General features: G+C 43.9%; 1 protein-coding gene across 2 annotated transcripts in view; it reads right to left on the bottom strand.

Annotated features, from left to right (window-relative positions):
* Wwox (WW domain containing oxidoreductase) overlaps positions 1 to 12700 on the bottom strand; it is an 863064-nt gene that overhangs the window by 599916 nt on the left and 250448 nt on the right. For both annotated transcript variants that reach the window (XM_050143852.1, XM_050143851.1), the window contains exon 7: positions 3616 to 3801. In XM_050143852.1, the coding sequence (XP_049999809.1) occupies positions 3616 to 3801 (186 nt within the window). The remainder of the gene's footprint in view (positions 1 to 3615; positions 3802 to 12700) is intronic.

Raw genomic sequence — 12700 nt, 5'->3', positions numbered from 1 at the left:
GGGAGGCGGGGAGGAGGTGGAAATCTTTTTTTTTTCAATAAAAAAATTATATTAAAAAAAAAAGAAAATGCCCTACAGTCTTACCTATAGTTTGTGTCAAGTTGACACAAAACTATCCCCTTGCCAATTTGACACACAAACACATCACGGATGAGACACAACCTTTCCTTTCTCTTTCATCTTTAAGATCTCCCATTAAAAATCATAAATAACTTTAAAAGTCCCACAGTCTTTACAAATTCAAACACTTCAAAATTCAGTCTTTTCAAAAATTCAAAGTCTCTTTTAAAGCCCCCAAGTCTCTTTAAAAATTCAGTCCTTTAATGGGCTCCTGTAAAATCAAAAATAAGTTAAATAATTCCTTATTTCGAGAGGGAAGCACCAGGCTACAGTTGTAATCTGAACAAAGCAAAACCAAGTTCCAACAGTGTAACTAACTCAATGTCCAGTATCTCGGATTCACTCACAATCTTCTGGACTCCTCCAAGGGGTCTCTGCAACACACACAGTTTGTCTTCTAGGCTCTGGCTGTTCTTGGTGGGCTTCCCACGCTACTGGCATCTCCAAAATGCAGGGGTCTCTGCTGCAACTGGCCTGCACTTTTACCAACAGCTCCTCCTGGGCTCTCTGCATGGTGTTAAACCTCAACCTCTGTGAATGACCCCTTAGTCTTGGACCTTCAACAATGGCCTCTTCTGGCCTGTCACACTGTGAAACCTCAGCTGCTCTCTATGGCTTCACAACTTGCATAGACAACACCTAGTGTGTTTAAGTAGCATAAATGAACTTGCACACGTGAGGTTGTGTTGGTGATGAGATGTGTGTGCCCATGTGTATGCCTGTGTGGACTGTACACTTGTGGTGGGCTGATTTCGTCTATGATCATGTGTGATTATATGTGACTGGGATGTCTATGTGTGACTGTGTGTAGTTTCCTATGGCTGTGTGTGTGACCTACATGTGTGATTGTGGATATCGGACTGTGTGGTTGTGAGACTATGTGAGACTGTGGGTGCGGGTTTGTTATATAACTGTGTGGTTTATGTGGGGTTTTTTTCTGGTTGTATATAATTTTATGTGTCTGAGAGTCTACATAGGTGAGACCATGCCAGGGTATGGCTGGATGAGTGACTATGTATGGTTGTGTGTGGCAGTATTTGTATGAATATGTGTGTGAGACTCTACACCTGTGAGATTGTGGGGGGTGACTGAGTGTGAGCCTTGGTAGCTGGTTGTGTGGGGTTGTATGTGTGACCACATGTGTGTGTGTGTGACTATGTCTGATTGTACATATCCACCTGTCACTTCCTCCTGCTGAGGCTGTTTAGAGCTGTGTGACCAGCACTCTGCTCCTTTCGTTCTATTTTAATTGTTATCTGAAAAATTTTCACAGTGAGGAAGCCAACTGCCCATTTCATTACGATATATTTTAGACAGGCAGAAACTCAATTCACTCGCTCAGACTCCAGCTAAGTAAGTAAAACACAGCGAAGATAGAGAGTGGTTAATAAATAATTCGCCCGAGGGCATCCAGTAGAATATTTTCTGCAAACATAAGACTTTATTTTTCCCCTAACAGGGGGTCTTGACTCCGACGAAGAGACTCCGCCAAGGTTTATGGAGGTAATTAGATATCAACATTTTGCATTTTACAATTTGGTTTCGGCTCTGGGTCCTCCAGGAGTGAGCCAGCACTGTCTGTGTGCCTGGCACCCATGCTTGCTCTCTGGGGCTCGGGAATGCAACACAAGAGTAATAAAGAGTCCCGCATGTAGGAATTAATATTTTGTAAGAAGAAAGTGGACAGGAAGAGCCAGTCGGCACACAGATGCAGGCCTTTCACACACAATCAACTAGGCCTTGCTAGATGTGACAATGGACCTCAGTCAGGAGGTCAAGGATTTTCCTTCCAAATTCATCTTTAATATGAAATTAGGACTTGGACCTCCAAATAAGCGGGAATTACAGTGTGGTTCCAGCGAGAACAAAGGCGTCCCAGGAAACGGCAGCTGAGACAGAGCTTTATTGAGGGAACCGAGCAGCTGACACCTCCACACCGTCTCCCATTAAATACCAGCTCATTTAAACATATCCCGTGGTGCCCTCCACATCTGGTAAGCGATTGGAGCTGGCAGATTTATTTCTACATCTTTCTCTCCTGTCTGCCCTCACGGTAGCCTCCTTCCCTGCTTGGCGGGGGCCACTCCCTTTCTTCCGCAAACCTGGTGTGATTTGCAAAGATAAGCCTGGCCAGATTTTGTTACTACCTAATTACTAGATGTTTTGTGTCGTCTTGCGGGCAGAGGGGGGATTATTACCCGCGCTTCCCTTTCATTGCAGCCATCATAAATCTAAACTGGCAAGAGTAAATCTGTCTGCGGCATGTCACTTACACCGTAAGCCCCTGTGCTTGGGAGTGATAAAGGGTTCAAGCTAACCCTTGGCTGGTCTCGTTCTTCAAAGTCCCAGGGGTTACATTTTATGGAAGTATGATTAAAAAAATAATAAACTGCATTCTGGGTCACCAAAACATTTCAGGACTTAAGGTGGAGAAGAAGAGAAAGAAAATAGTCCTTGGCACATTCTTTATTTATTTATTTACTCTTAGCTGCTTTACTAAGGAGGCAACCCCTGGCCCCGGTCCCCAATACCAGGAACATTGGGAAGAGAATCCTCCGGAACAAGCTGTAAATCTTGTTTTGCCCAGAAAACCCTTTGTCTTTTCTTAGCACTTCTCTTAGAAACAGTTAGTTGTTTATCCAACTCCAGCACAAATATGTTGAAAACACCACAATGTTTTCAGATGTCTTTTTCGTCGATTGAATAGTCTAATGGCAATCAGAAAGAAACGCCATCTGATGTGTAAATTGAAATTCTAACCGAAAGAGGCATGGCCAGATTTCCAATACGCGCTAACTACAGTCCTTCCCTTTCTGCAATTACGCTGCTAATGTCTGCATTGAATTCCCTAATTTCTCATTATAAAACAATTGGATTTCATCTCGCGGCCTTTAACTGCATTGTTTCCCCTGCTAGAATAACTGTGCTCTCCTCTCCATGAGACTTTGAAGTTGTTGAATTACAAATCAATAAAGGTCATGCCATTCAGATTTCATCAATTATTATTCCATCTCCGAGTGAAATCAATGGGGAGCCTAAGGTATAATTGTAAAATCACTCTATATTACTCTAGACAGTCCCCCCCCCACCCCGAAACAATTCCCCATGATCACACATGTAGAAAGATCTGGAAAAATTAATGAAGCCAGGTTGTGCACACTGATGTTTCTCATAGTACATCTAGTCAAAATTAGTAATTTTAAGAGTTACTGTATGTGTGTGTGTGGGGTGTGTGTGTGTGTGTGTGTGTGTGTGTGTGTGTGTGTGGTTGATGTTGTCTGCAGAGACCAGAAGAGGGTGTTGCATCCTCTGTATCTGGAGTCACAGGTGGCTATAAGTTACCTGACCTCAGACCTGAACTGGGGTTCCCTGTAGGAGCTTTTAAATGCTGAGCCCTAAATAAATCAAGATGATTTTCAGTTGGAGCCTTGGGGAGATTTCAGATGGCGTAAACAAAGGGACAAGTGGAAAATATCAAATTAAATCCAAACCCACCTGTGGGACTCCGAAGACACCACGATGACACGGGCAGGGGCTGAGCGACACAAAACGTCCTGCAGGAGTTGGACAAGGTAGAAGTGTCCCAGGTGGTTGACCTGGAAGGTCGTCTCCAGGCCATCTTTCGTGAGGGTCCAGGGTAGAGCGAAAGTCCCCGCATTGCACACAAGCACATGAAGAGACCTACACAATGAAACAGACAGTATCAGGCACAGATCGATGGTCTTAAACTAGGTGCCATCTATGTCCACTTAGAAATAACCCATTTCTCAGGGTTTTCAAGAGTCTATCCAGTGAGAGATGAGAGACTCCAGGATGTTGTATCAGTCTGAATGGGTCATTCCCTCAAGGTACAAGCAACAAGAAGTTCACAGGACACAAGACACGCATGTTAACCCAGAACCATAAGGAGTAGATCAGGACAATGGTGGCTCGCTGGAGTTGGAACAAACAGTCTCTAGTTAACTCTGCCTTTTAATACCAACAATTAGTAACACTTTTAAGTTCAGTCAAAATAGCCCACCAAATACCCACGAGGAGCCTGTTCATTTCCTTTCTTTATGAAAAAGACACACCACAGGAAAAGCTGACAATGGGGCCTGATGCTTAGTAGGTACTAAATAAACCCATCAAGGGGAAAATGTTCTGTTTATAGAGACAGTCAGATATTGGAATATATTCCTTCTAGAAATGCTTGCCTAGCCTGGACTTAGACCAGGTTTCATTCTCAGTACCACATAAGCCAAGCATGTTTTAACCCTAGTACTCAGGAGGTAGAGGCAGGAGGATCAGGAGTTCAAGGTCATCTTTGACTACAAAGTGGCTTCCAGGCTAGCCTTGGGTACATGAAACCCTGTCTCGCTCTGTGTATGTGTTTGTGTGTGTGGACACACATGCATAGGTATGTATCTTCATTTTAGGTTCAGATTAAATCTTCCTGTTAGAAATGAGCCTGGGGATAAGAAAGAAGAGATGTGCTGTAAACACAATTCTAACACTAGAGGTAACCCTTCATTTGATTGAAAGTCCTAAATCCTAATAAATACATTTTCTGTAAAAAGAAATCCTAATGAACAGATACTACACAATGGTAGGTCCTTAAGGCTCTCTACTGTATTTGTAACTGAAACTTAAAAGCAACAAATTAAACTGGGGGAAATTGTCCTGTGGAGTAGGCTGTAAGCAAACGGTCTGAAGCCCACAGCACAATAACAAGCAAATCCATTTTGTTTTAGAATCCATTATGAAGCAAAATATACATTACAGAATCACACACACACACACACACACACACACACACACACACACATCCCAATAGGGTGGAGGGAACCTGAGTGACAGGTGGGAAAGCTTAGAAAAGCTAAGGATCAAGAACAATCTTAGGAAGCCAGGAGAATGATGAGGAGGCCCCCACAGCCACCCAGATGGAGTCCACCTGTAGACACCTTGGCTTCAGACTTTTTGTTCCGAGAACCATGAGAAACTATGAATTTCTTGCTTTAAGTCACCCAGGTTGTGATGATCTACCTTAGGAAATCAACACTTTCCAAGACACTTACCTAAGGAAAGAGTCCAAGTGTATACATAAAGATGTTAATAATTACACAGATGAACATAACTTAAAATTAACTATAAACTAGAAGTCACCCATGCATGATCCTCAATACAAGAAGAGATAAATACACAACAGAGAATTGAGGGGCTCCCCGACCTTCCCAGGCGAACTGAAAAGGTAGGTGTGACTAGGTGTGTCATACAGCTTTCTCCAAAAAGAGAAACATCAGTGCAAATGTCGTGGCTCACGCCTGTCATCTCAGCACTGAAGAGGCGGAGGCAGGTGCCAGTGGGGGCCACACAGCAGACTCTAGGCCAACCTGGCATACAGAGTGCAATCCTGTCTCCAAAAACAAAACTCAGAACCAAGGCTGCCAGGACAGTGGATAAACACATTTGTAACCAACTCAGATGACCTGAGTCTGATCCCCCAGAACCCACATGGTGGAAAGACAGAACAGACTCCTGCAAGTTGTTCCTGCCTCCACACACCAGCCTTGGCACACACCCACTCATCCACATACATGCACACACATCTGAGGGAACACGCACGAACAGATTAATATGTGGTAACATAAAATCAAAACAAAACCAAAAGCAAGACAAATGGAATATCTCCCTATGCATTCACCAAGAAACAAAATACAGAAAAACATTAGTGCTGAGTATGGACAGGGTGGTCACATTCTTTTTTCCCTATTAGGCATTTGTTATTTTTCCACTTTTTTTTTAATCCTGAGATTATAGTTCACATCTAGTGTAATTCCGAGTTGAGTAACCATCACCGATTCTAACTTTACAGAAATTTTAAGTATAAAAAGAAACCCATCAGCTGTCATGAGTTGCATGGTACCGACCCACACACACAACAAATATACTTTCTACTCTATAGATTTGTCAAACACCATCATCTCATGTAAACAGGATGATAGCTGGTCTTTTATGACTATCTTCTTTGACCTGGTATGATGTTTGGGGTTTCGCACTGTACCAAGAATGGGCACTGCCCTCCCTCCTGAGCCTGAGATGTACTCTGCTGCGTGCACAGACAGCATCACGCTTGCCCGTTCATCCTCTGATTGACAGATGGGTTGCTTGCAGTATCAGGCTAATGTGAACAGAGCTGCTGTGGACGTTGCTTTGCCGGTTCTTCTGGAGATGTGTCTGTTTATTTCTCTCAAGTACGCACTGGCAAATGGAACCGCTGGCTCAGAATAATGCTGTGTTTAACTTTTTTTTTTTTTAAAGATTTATTTATTTATTACGTATACAGTATTCTCAGTATTCTTCCTGCAGGCCAGAAGAGGGCACTAGATCTCATTACAGATGGTTGTGAGCCACCATGTGGTTGCTGGGAATTGAACTCAGGACCTTTGGAAGAGCAGGTGGTGCTCTTAACCACTGAGCCATCTCTCCAGCCCCCTGTGTTTAACTTTTGAGGCGAATCAAACTGAACTGCGGTCCAAAGTGGGACCCTCACTAGTTGTGCGCTACACACATCTGCATCCATATGACACTTCCACCATCCATCTCTTCCTTCTTTTTGAAATTATTTCTTTTATTTTTGATATTATAATAGAATCATAACAGTTCTCCCTTCCCTTTCCTCTCTCCAAACCCTATCACACCCTTCCTTGCTCATTTTTGAATTCATGGATTCTTTTTCCATTAATTGTTGTTACAAACATACATAGACACACACACACACACATCCTAAATACACAAATACAACCTGTACAGTCTGAGTCTGTATAATGTTACTTGTAGGTGTATTTATTCAGGGTTGACCCTTTGGCATTTGATGACCAATTGGTGCTCCTCCCTGGGGAAGACAATTTCTGCCAATCTCAGCATTCCTGGGTTGCTTGTAGTTCCTTGTGTAGTGCTGAGGCCTAACAGCCTTTCCCTCAGCCATGTTAGCACCTCTATTGCTGTTTTCCTTGTTCAGCTCATGCTGGTGAGACTTCAGGGATCTAGCTCCTAGACGCTCCCTTATCCTCTGGCTCTTACAATCTCTCTGTCCACAGTGAACCCTGCACCACCCTAGCAAACATGAGTGACCATTTCTTTGTGGTTTGCATGTCCTGGCTAATGATATTGAGACTAGTTTGAGGTGTTCATTGGTAGTTAGCATATCTTCTTGGGAGAAAAGTGAGTTCAGTTTCTAGGCCCTTTTTGGAGCTTGGAGTTTTATCTTCTTACTATTGGACTATGAAAATTCTTTATGGATGATGCATGAAGCCCTTTCAAGGTAGACAGTTTTCAGATACCCTTCCCATTCTATAGGTTGTATTTATGTTTTCTTGACGGCATAATTGAAACACAAAAGCTTTTAATTTTAGTGATTTCTCATTTTGTTTTGGTTTGTTTTGAATTCCTCTTTTGTCACTTGTGCTTTTGGGGTTGGACTATGAAATCATTATCTACTCTAATGCCACAAAGATATTGTGATTCTGTCTTTTTTTTGTGGAATAAAGTAGTTTGGGTTTTATATTAGGTCATTGATTCCTGTTCCGCTAACTTTGTGTATGGCACATGAAAGCGATTCGGCTTCATTCTTTGTGGTGGGTACGCAGTGTTACTAGAACCATCTATAGAAAAGACTTACTTACCCAACTGAGTTACACAGCATTAAAAAAAAATAAATCAATCATGTGAGGGTTTAATTCTAGACCTCAATTCCATTCAGTTCTCGAATGTCCGTGGCCATGACAGAGTGTGTTTTTAATTACTGGGAAGAGGAAGGCTTCCCACTTGATTTCCACTCTTGGTTTGTCTACTCAGTGTCTTTTTCATTCTTATATGAAGTTCAAGACCAATTCCAGTTTTAAAGGAAACTGAATCCACCCTGTAGATGAACCTGAGGGACAAAGAGTCACACCTTCCAATCCATGAACATGGTCTACCTCTATTTATTTGAGTGTCCTTTAATTTCTTCCAACAACGCTTTATACATTCAGAAGTCTAAGCTTCCCACATTTTTGTTAAATTATTTTAAAAGTTTCAAAACTGCCTCTTGATTTTCTTCTTTCTGATGTTGCTGCCCGCAAGCAAAATTGTTTTCTTCAGTTCCTTTTGGAGGTGTTGTTGCTCCCACAGAGAAACAAACTCATTTCTACATACTGAGTGGTCACCCTGCAATCCAGCTGAAACTGGCGTGAGTTTTAATACTTCTCAATTTGATTTCTTAAGATGTTATAAATGCAAAGTCATTTCATCTCCAAGGAAGGCAGTTTTAATGTTTCCTTTCCCATTAGAATGGGTTCTGGCTGCTAACACCACTGCCTGTTTCTGGGTGTTAGGGAGAAAGCATTCACGTCATATCGGCTGTGGTCTTTCGGTATACATTAATAAGGTGAAAAACTGCCTTTTTTGATCCCCATTCTACTGAGTATTTTTTTTAAATCAAGAAAGGATACTTAACTATTTGCAAATAATTTTTCTATATCCATCCAGATGACCTTATTCTTCTGACCTGTAATTCTTTCATTGATTTAATTTTGAAAACTTACTTTCGACTTCCTTACATATCATAAGTATACAATCTTTTTTTTTTTTTTTTACATGACTGCATTTGGTTTGCTGGCATTTTGTTGAAGTCCCTATGTCTATTCTTGTGTGACACTGGCTTGTCATGTTCTTTCCTTCCCAGGATTTTGTTTTTGACATCTAGCAAACAGCAAGTTTAGAAGCACTCCCTCCTTTTCTAGGTTTTTGACAAGTCTATAAAGAACTGATAGTAAAGTCTGTTTAAATGCTTGGTGAAAAGCATGCACAGCACAGCTAAAAGGAAGCAGATTGACAAATCTCACCTTTAAGGATTCATGAAATCTCATTATCACGGGGCAACCTGGATCTTGTTAAGAGAGCATGGCACTCATTTCTGGTGCTTGATCTACTTCCCAACTTATTGCCACTTAAAAATAAGCACGGTGAAGTGGTTGTGCTTATCGGGGACAACTCCTGTTTCGTATATGGTGTGCACTGCAGCTGTCAGTCAACAGCCCCACGTGATGTCATTACTCTCTGAAGACTGGACCTGAGTGCTTTGAGGCGTCAGCTCCTCACTGCATGCACCAGCCCTGCTTCACACCAAAGCAGAAATCTGTACCCGGGAGGCTTTGCAGCAAGACAGAAACTTTGGAAAATGTAGTGTGCGCAGAGGAGAGAGGCACGTGAGTGTCTGATGTCTGAGCTCCTTTTTGGCTACAACTCTAGTGTTTTGGTCACTTCGCAAAGTTGTTTCCCCCCCTCCTGTGTGTGTGTGTTTTGGGGGGTGTTAACTGTGGAGTAGACATTTGCTGAGAATTCTGGGTACATAGCTCATTTAACTGTCATGGCAACCTTGGGTGACATGCATTCTTGTTGCCATTGTCCAGACAGGACAACAGTAGGTTTTTGGATTACATTATTACAGAACTAGTAATGTATTCAGAGGCAACTTTCCTGAGGTTAGAATCCAAATATTTGGATTGACAAAAATAAATGAGTAAACAAATAACTGAGTAAGCGCAAGATGAAGGATGGTTCTGGTGGGCCACGAGACGCCACCCACAGATGGACTTGGGTCCAGCTGCTGGAGCTTCAGTGGGAGGTGGTGGAATGAGTGGAGTGGGTGAAGCAGGGCCTGTGCACCCAGAGCCTAGCTGTCATAAATGAGTTCTGGGAGGGAGCCTTTAAGAGTTACACAGCCTGGCCCTGCTTCTGGCCCAATTCTTTCCTGCCTGCTGGCCACCGGGGGAACAGCTTTAAGCCACATGGACTGAACTGCCTCCTCCCCAACATGCCCTCTCTGCCCTTATGGGTGGAGACCCTCTGAAACAGCGACTCTGCATGAACCCCGCATTCTCCCAGTTGCTTCTGTCAGGCCTTCTGTCACAGCCACAAGTAACCGACCCAATATCCAAAATGGATGGACAGCCCCACGTGTTGCCATCTGAGCCCAGGGCGGTTACTTTCTTAGCAGGTTCCTGGCCAGTCAGTGAGCCTATGTGTGCCTGTTTCCTCCCCTATGAACTGGGAACCGCAGAATACAACTTGGAAGACGATGATGAGCATCTGGCCCTGTATCTTGTCAGCAGCTGAGGGAGTTAAATGATAGCCCCCTTTATCTCCACATCATCCCCTTTTATCCACAAAAGAAAAATCCAGGTCTGAGAATACTTGTCTTTGAGACAGTTAAGGCACCAAGTGTAGCTATTGAGAATTTTAATCTGACATCTTCTCAGCAACCACAGGTTCTCTCTGGGTATCTTTATTCTTGCTGTCTGGTGTCCCTGAGAATGAGACCCACTAAAGGCCTCGGCCTGGCTCACAGAGGACACAGGAGACAAGCTGCCCCCCCCCCACATTTCCTTCGCCTTCATTAATGTCGACTGCACAACACCGGAGGCAAAATGTGTACCTAGCACCTAAGCCATGTCACCTCTATTAATTAGAAACAGGCTTATGGAATATGAAACCATAATGTGCTTGACTTATTTTATTTTAATTATGAGGGTACCTAATTGGCTTGTACAAAAGGAAAAGTATTCTTTTAGCTTTCCTTTAATGAGGTTTTTATTATTCAAATGGTACATTTTACTCAATTTTAACTAAAAGCCACTGCAATTCAAAAGAGTCTCAGATGATGAATATTTACAGGCCATCAAAGAGAAGTCTGGATCAAACTGTGAAGAAATAAAGACGCGTCAATGGGGCCCAGAGCAGATGTTATTAGTCAGCGCCTTGAGGGAAGGATTTGTTCCTCAGGTGGGTTCTGACCTGGGAAGGACGATGGAGGCAGAAAGAACCATCATCCAGGCCGAGCATGGGACAATTCGACCAGCAGGAGTCCCGCTCTCTGAGACCTGGGGAGATACTGCCCCATCCATCTCTGAGGAATGGACCTGGCCAGTCTTCCAGCTGCTGTGGGCATAATGTTGGAAAGCAGCACCCCTTCTACCTGGCAGTCAGTGTGTTGCCTTTGGGCCACCCCAGGGATGGAGTCCTAATGATGAACTCTGTTGGTACCCTTCTGAGTGACATTCGTGAGACTTCTTGATCATGCAGCCAGGCTCTGGCTAGCCATGTCCAACTGGTGCTTTCTCCTAAAAGGAGAGCAGAGCCATGGCAGGAAGTAAAAGGGTGGGGCCTGTCCAGGGACTGTGGCTAACCTGATCAGGAACAGCTGAGTTTTCTGAGCTTTCTTTGGCTCCCTGCCCCTTTAGCTCCCCACCTGCTGCCTACCCCAATTTCAGGCATTCTCTCTATATAGGGTCATACCGGTTATCCATTAGCTTCACCAAATCCTGGATACAGGGCTGGGGATGCCAGCTCATCTGGGAAAGTGACTGCTGCCACAGACTTGGTGACCCGAGCTTCATTCTTGGAACCCATGTATCAGGGTCTTGTGAGTTTATAATCTCCAGCTCTGGGGCAGACAGAGACAGGGGTATCCTCAGGGCTTGGTGGCCAGCCAGCAGGGCCTATGTGGTGACTTCCAGGTTCACCCCTCTAAAGGGATGTGGTGCTATCTCCTGGTTGGGACAAGCCCAATGTACTCAGGAGCTCACTGCAGCTACGGTTAACTGCACAGGACCTGTTCAAGAACAAGCCCACAAGGTCAGCCAGCACTCAACAGACAGCACTAAAAGACTGCAGTGGGTTACGAGACGGAGGATTTGACGTTGAGAGTGGCGCATGTTTTAGGGTGACCTGAGAAAGTAGGAGAGGAGAACTGGGATAGATATGATCATGGTCTATGGTATACACGGACGAAAATGTCAAAGAATGAGTAAACGATAGTTTGAAAACTTTATGGAGTCTTAGGAACAACACCTGAGGCTGTTCTCCAACCTCCACTCTCTCTCTCTCTTACTCTCTCTCACGCACACAATCATTTTGACTATTAAGTAGAAGAAAAATCACTAAAGAAGGGAAAGGAGTGGAGAAAAAAAGCAGCGGGGGGGGGGGGGAGGAAGGGGGATGACAAAAAGACACAGAGAGACAAGAGGGCCGGAAAGAGAAAGAAAGCCACTTGTTAGAGCAGTTTTGAGCTCACAATCAATCCACTGTACACTACTCCTCCTGTTTAGTTTTGAAATGTTATGTGTCCATTTTCTTCCCCTACCCCAAACACACCTCCACTGCCAAGCCAACTGGATGCTGCTCAACACTGTGTGGAATCCTCCACCTCTGCCATGTGTCATCACCGTCCCCTTCTTCCACGGTGACTCAAAAGACTCTGGCACCCTCTATCATTCCTTTGCCCTTGGCCCTCACCTTGAAGGTGAGTAGGCCCCTCCTCAGAGGTTCTCACAGACTTTGTGTAGCCCATTGGCAAGGTCAGCCCTGCTGGGATTGACAAGCAGGCAGAGGAAGAAGAGCGCAAGGTTGTTGGACTGACTGCCAATGAAAAGAAGCATAGAACTGGAAACCTGGGCACTAAAAACTTCCCTGACTTTCAAGTCCTCACTGAGGGTCAAGCTGCCAGTGATGGCAGTTCTTAGTAAAGCCAATCCCATCAGTCTATATCCTCAATATATAC

Source organism: Alexandromys fortis, unplaced genomic scaffold, assembly GCF_014885135.2.
Source record: "Alexandromys fortis isolate MF-2015 unplaced genomic scaffold, M_Fortis_MF-2015_v1.1 scaffold_1, whole genome shotgun sequence".
Taxonomy (NCBI): domain Eukaryota; kingdom Metazoa; phylum Chordata; class Mammalia; order Rodentia; family Cricetidae; genus Alexandromys; species Alexandromys fortis.
This window is presented reverse-complemented; position numbering and strand designations above follow the sequence as displayed.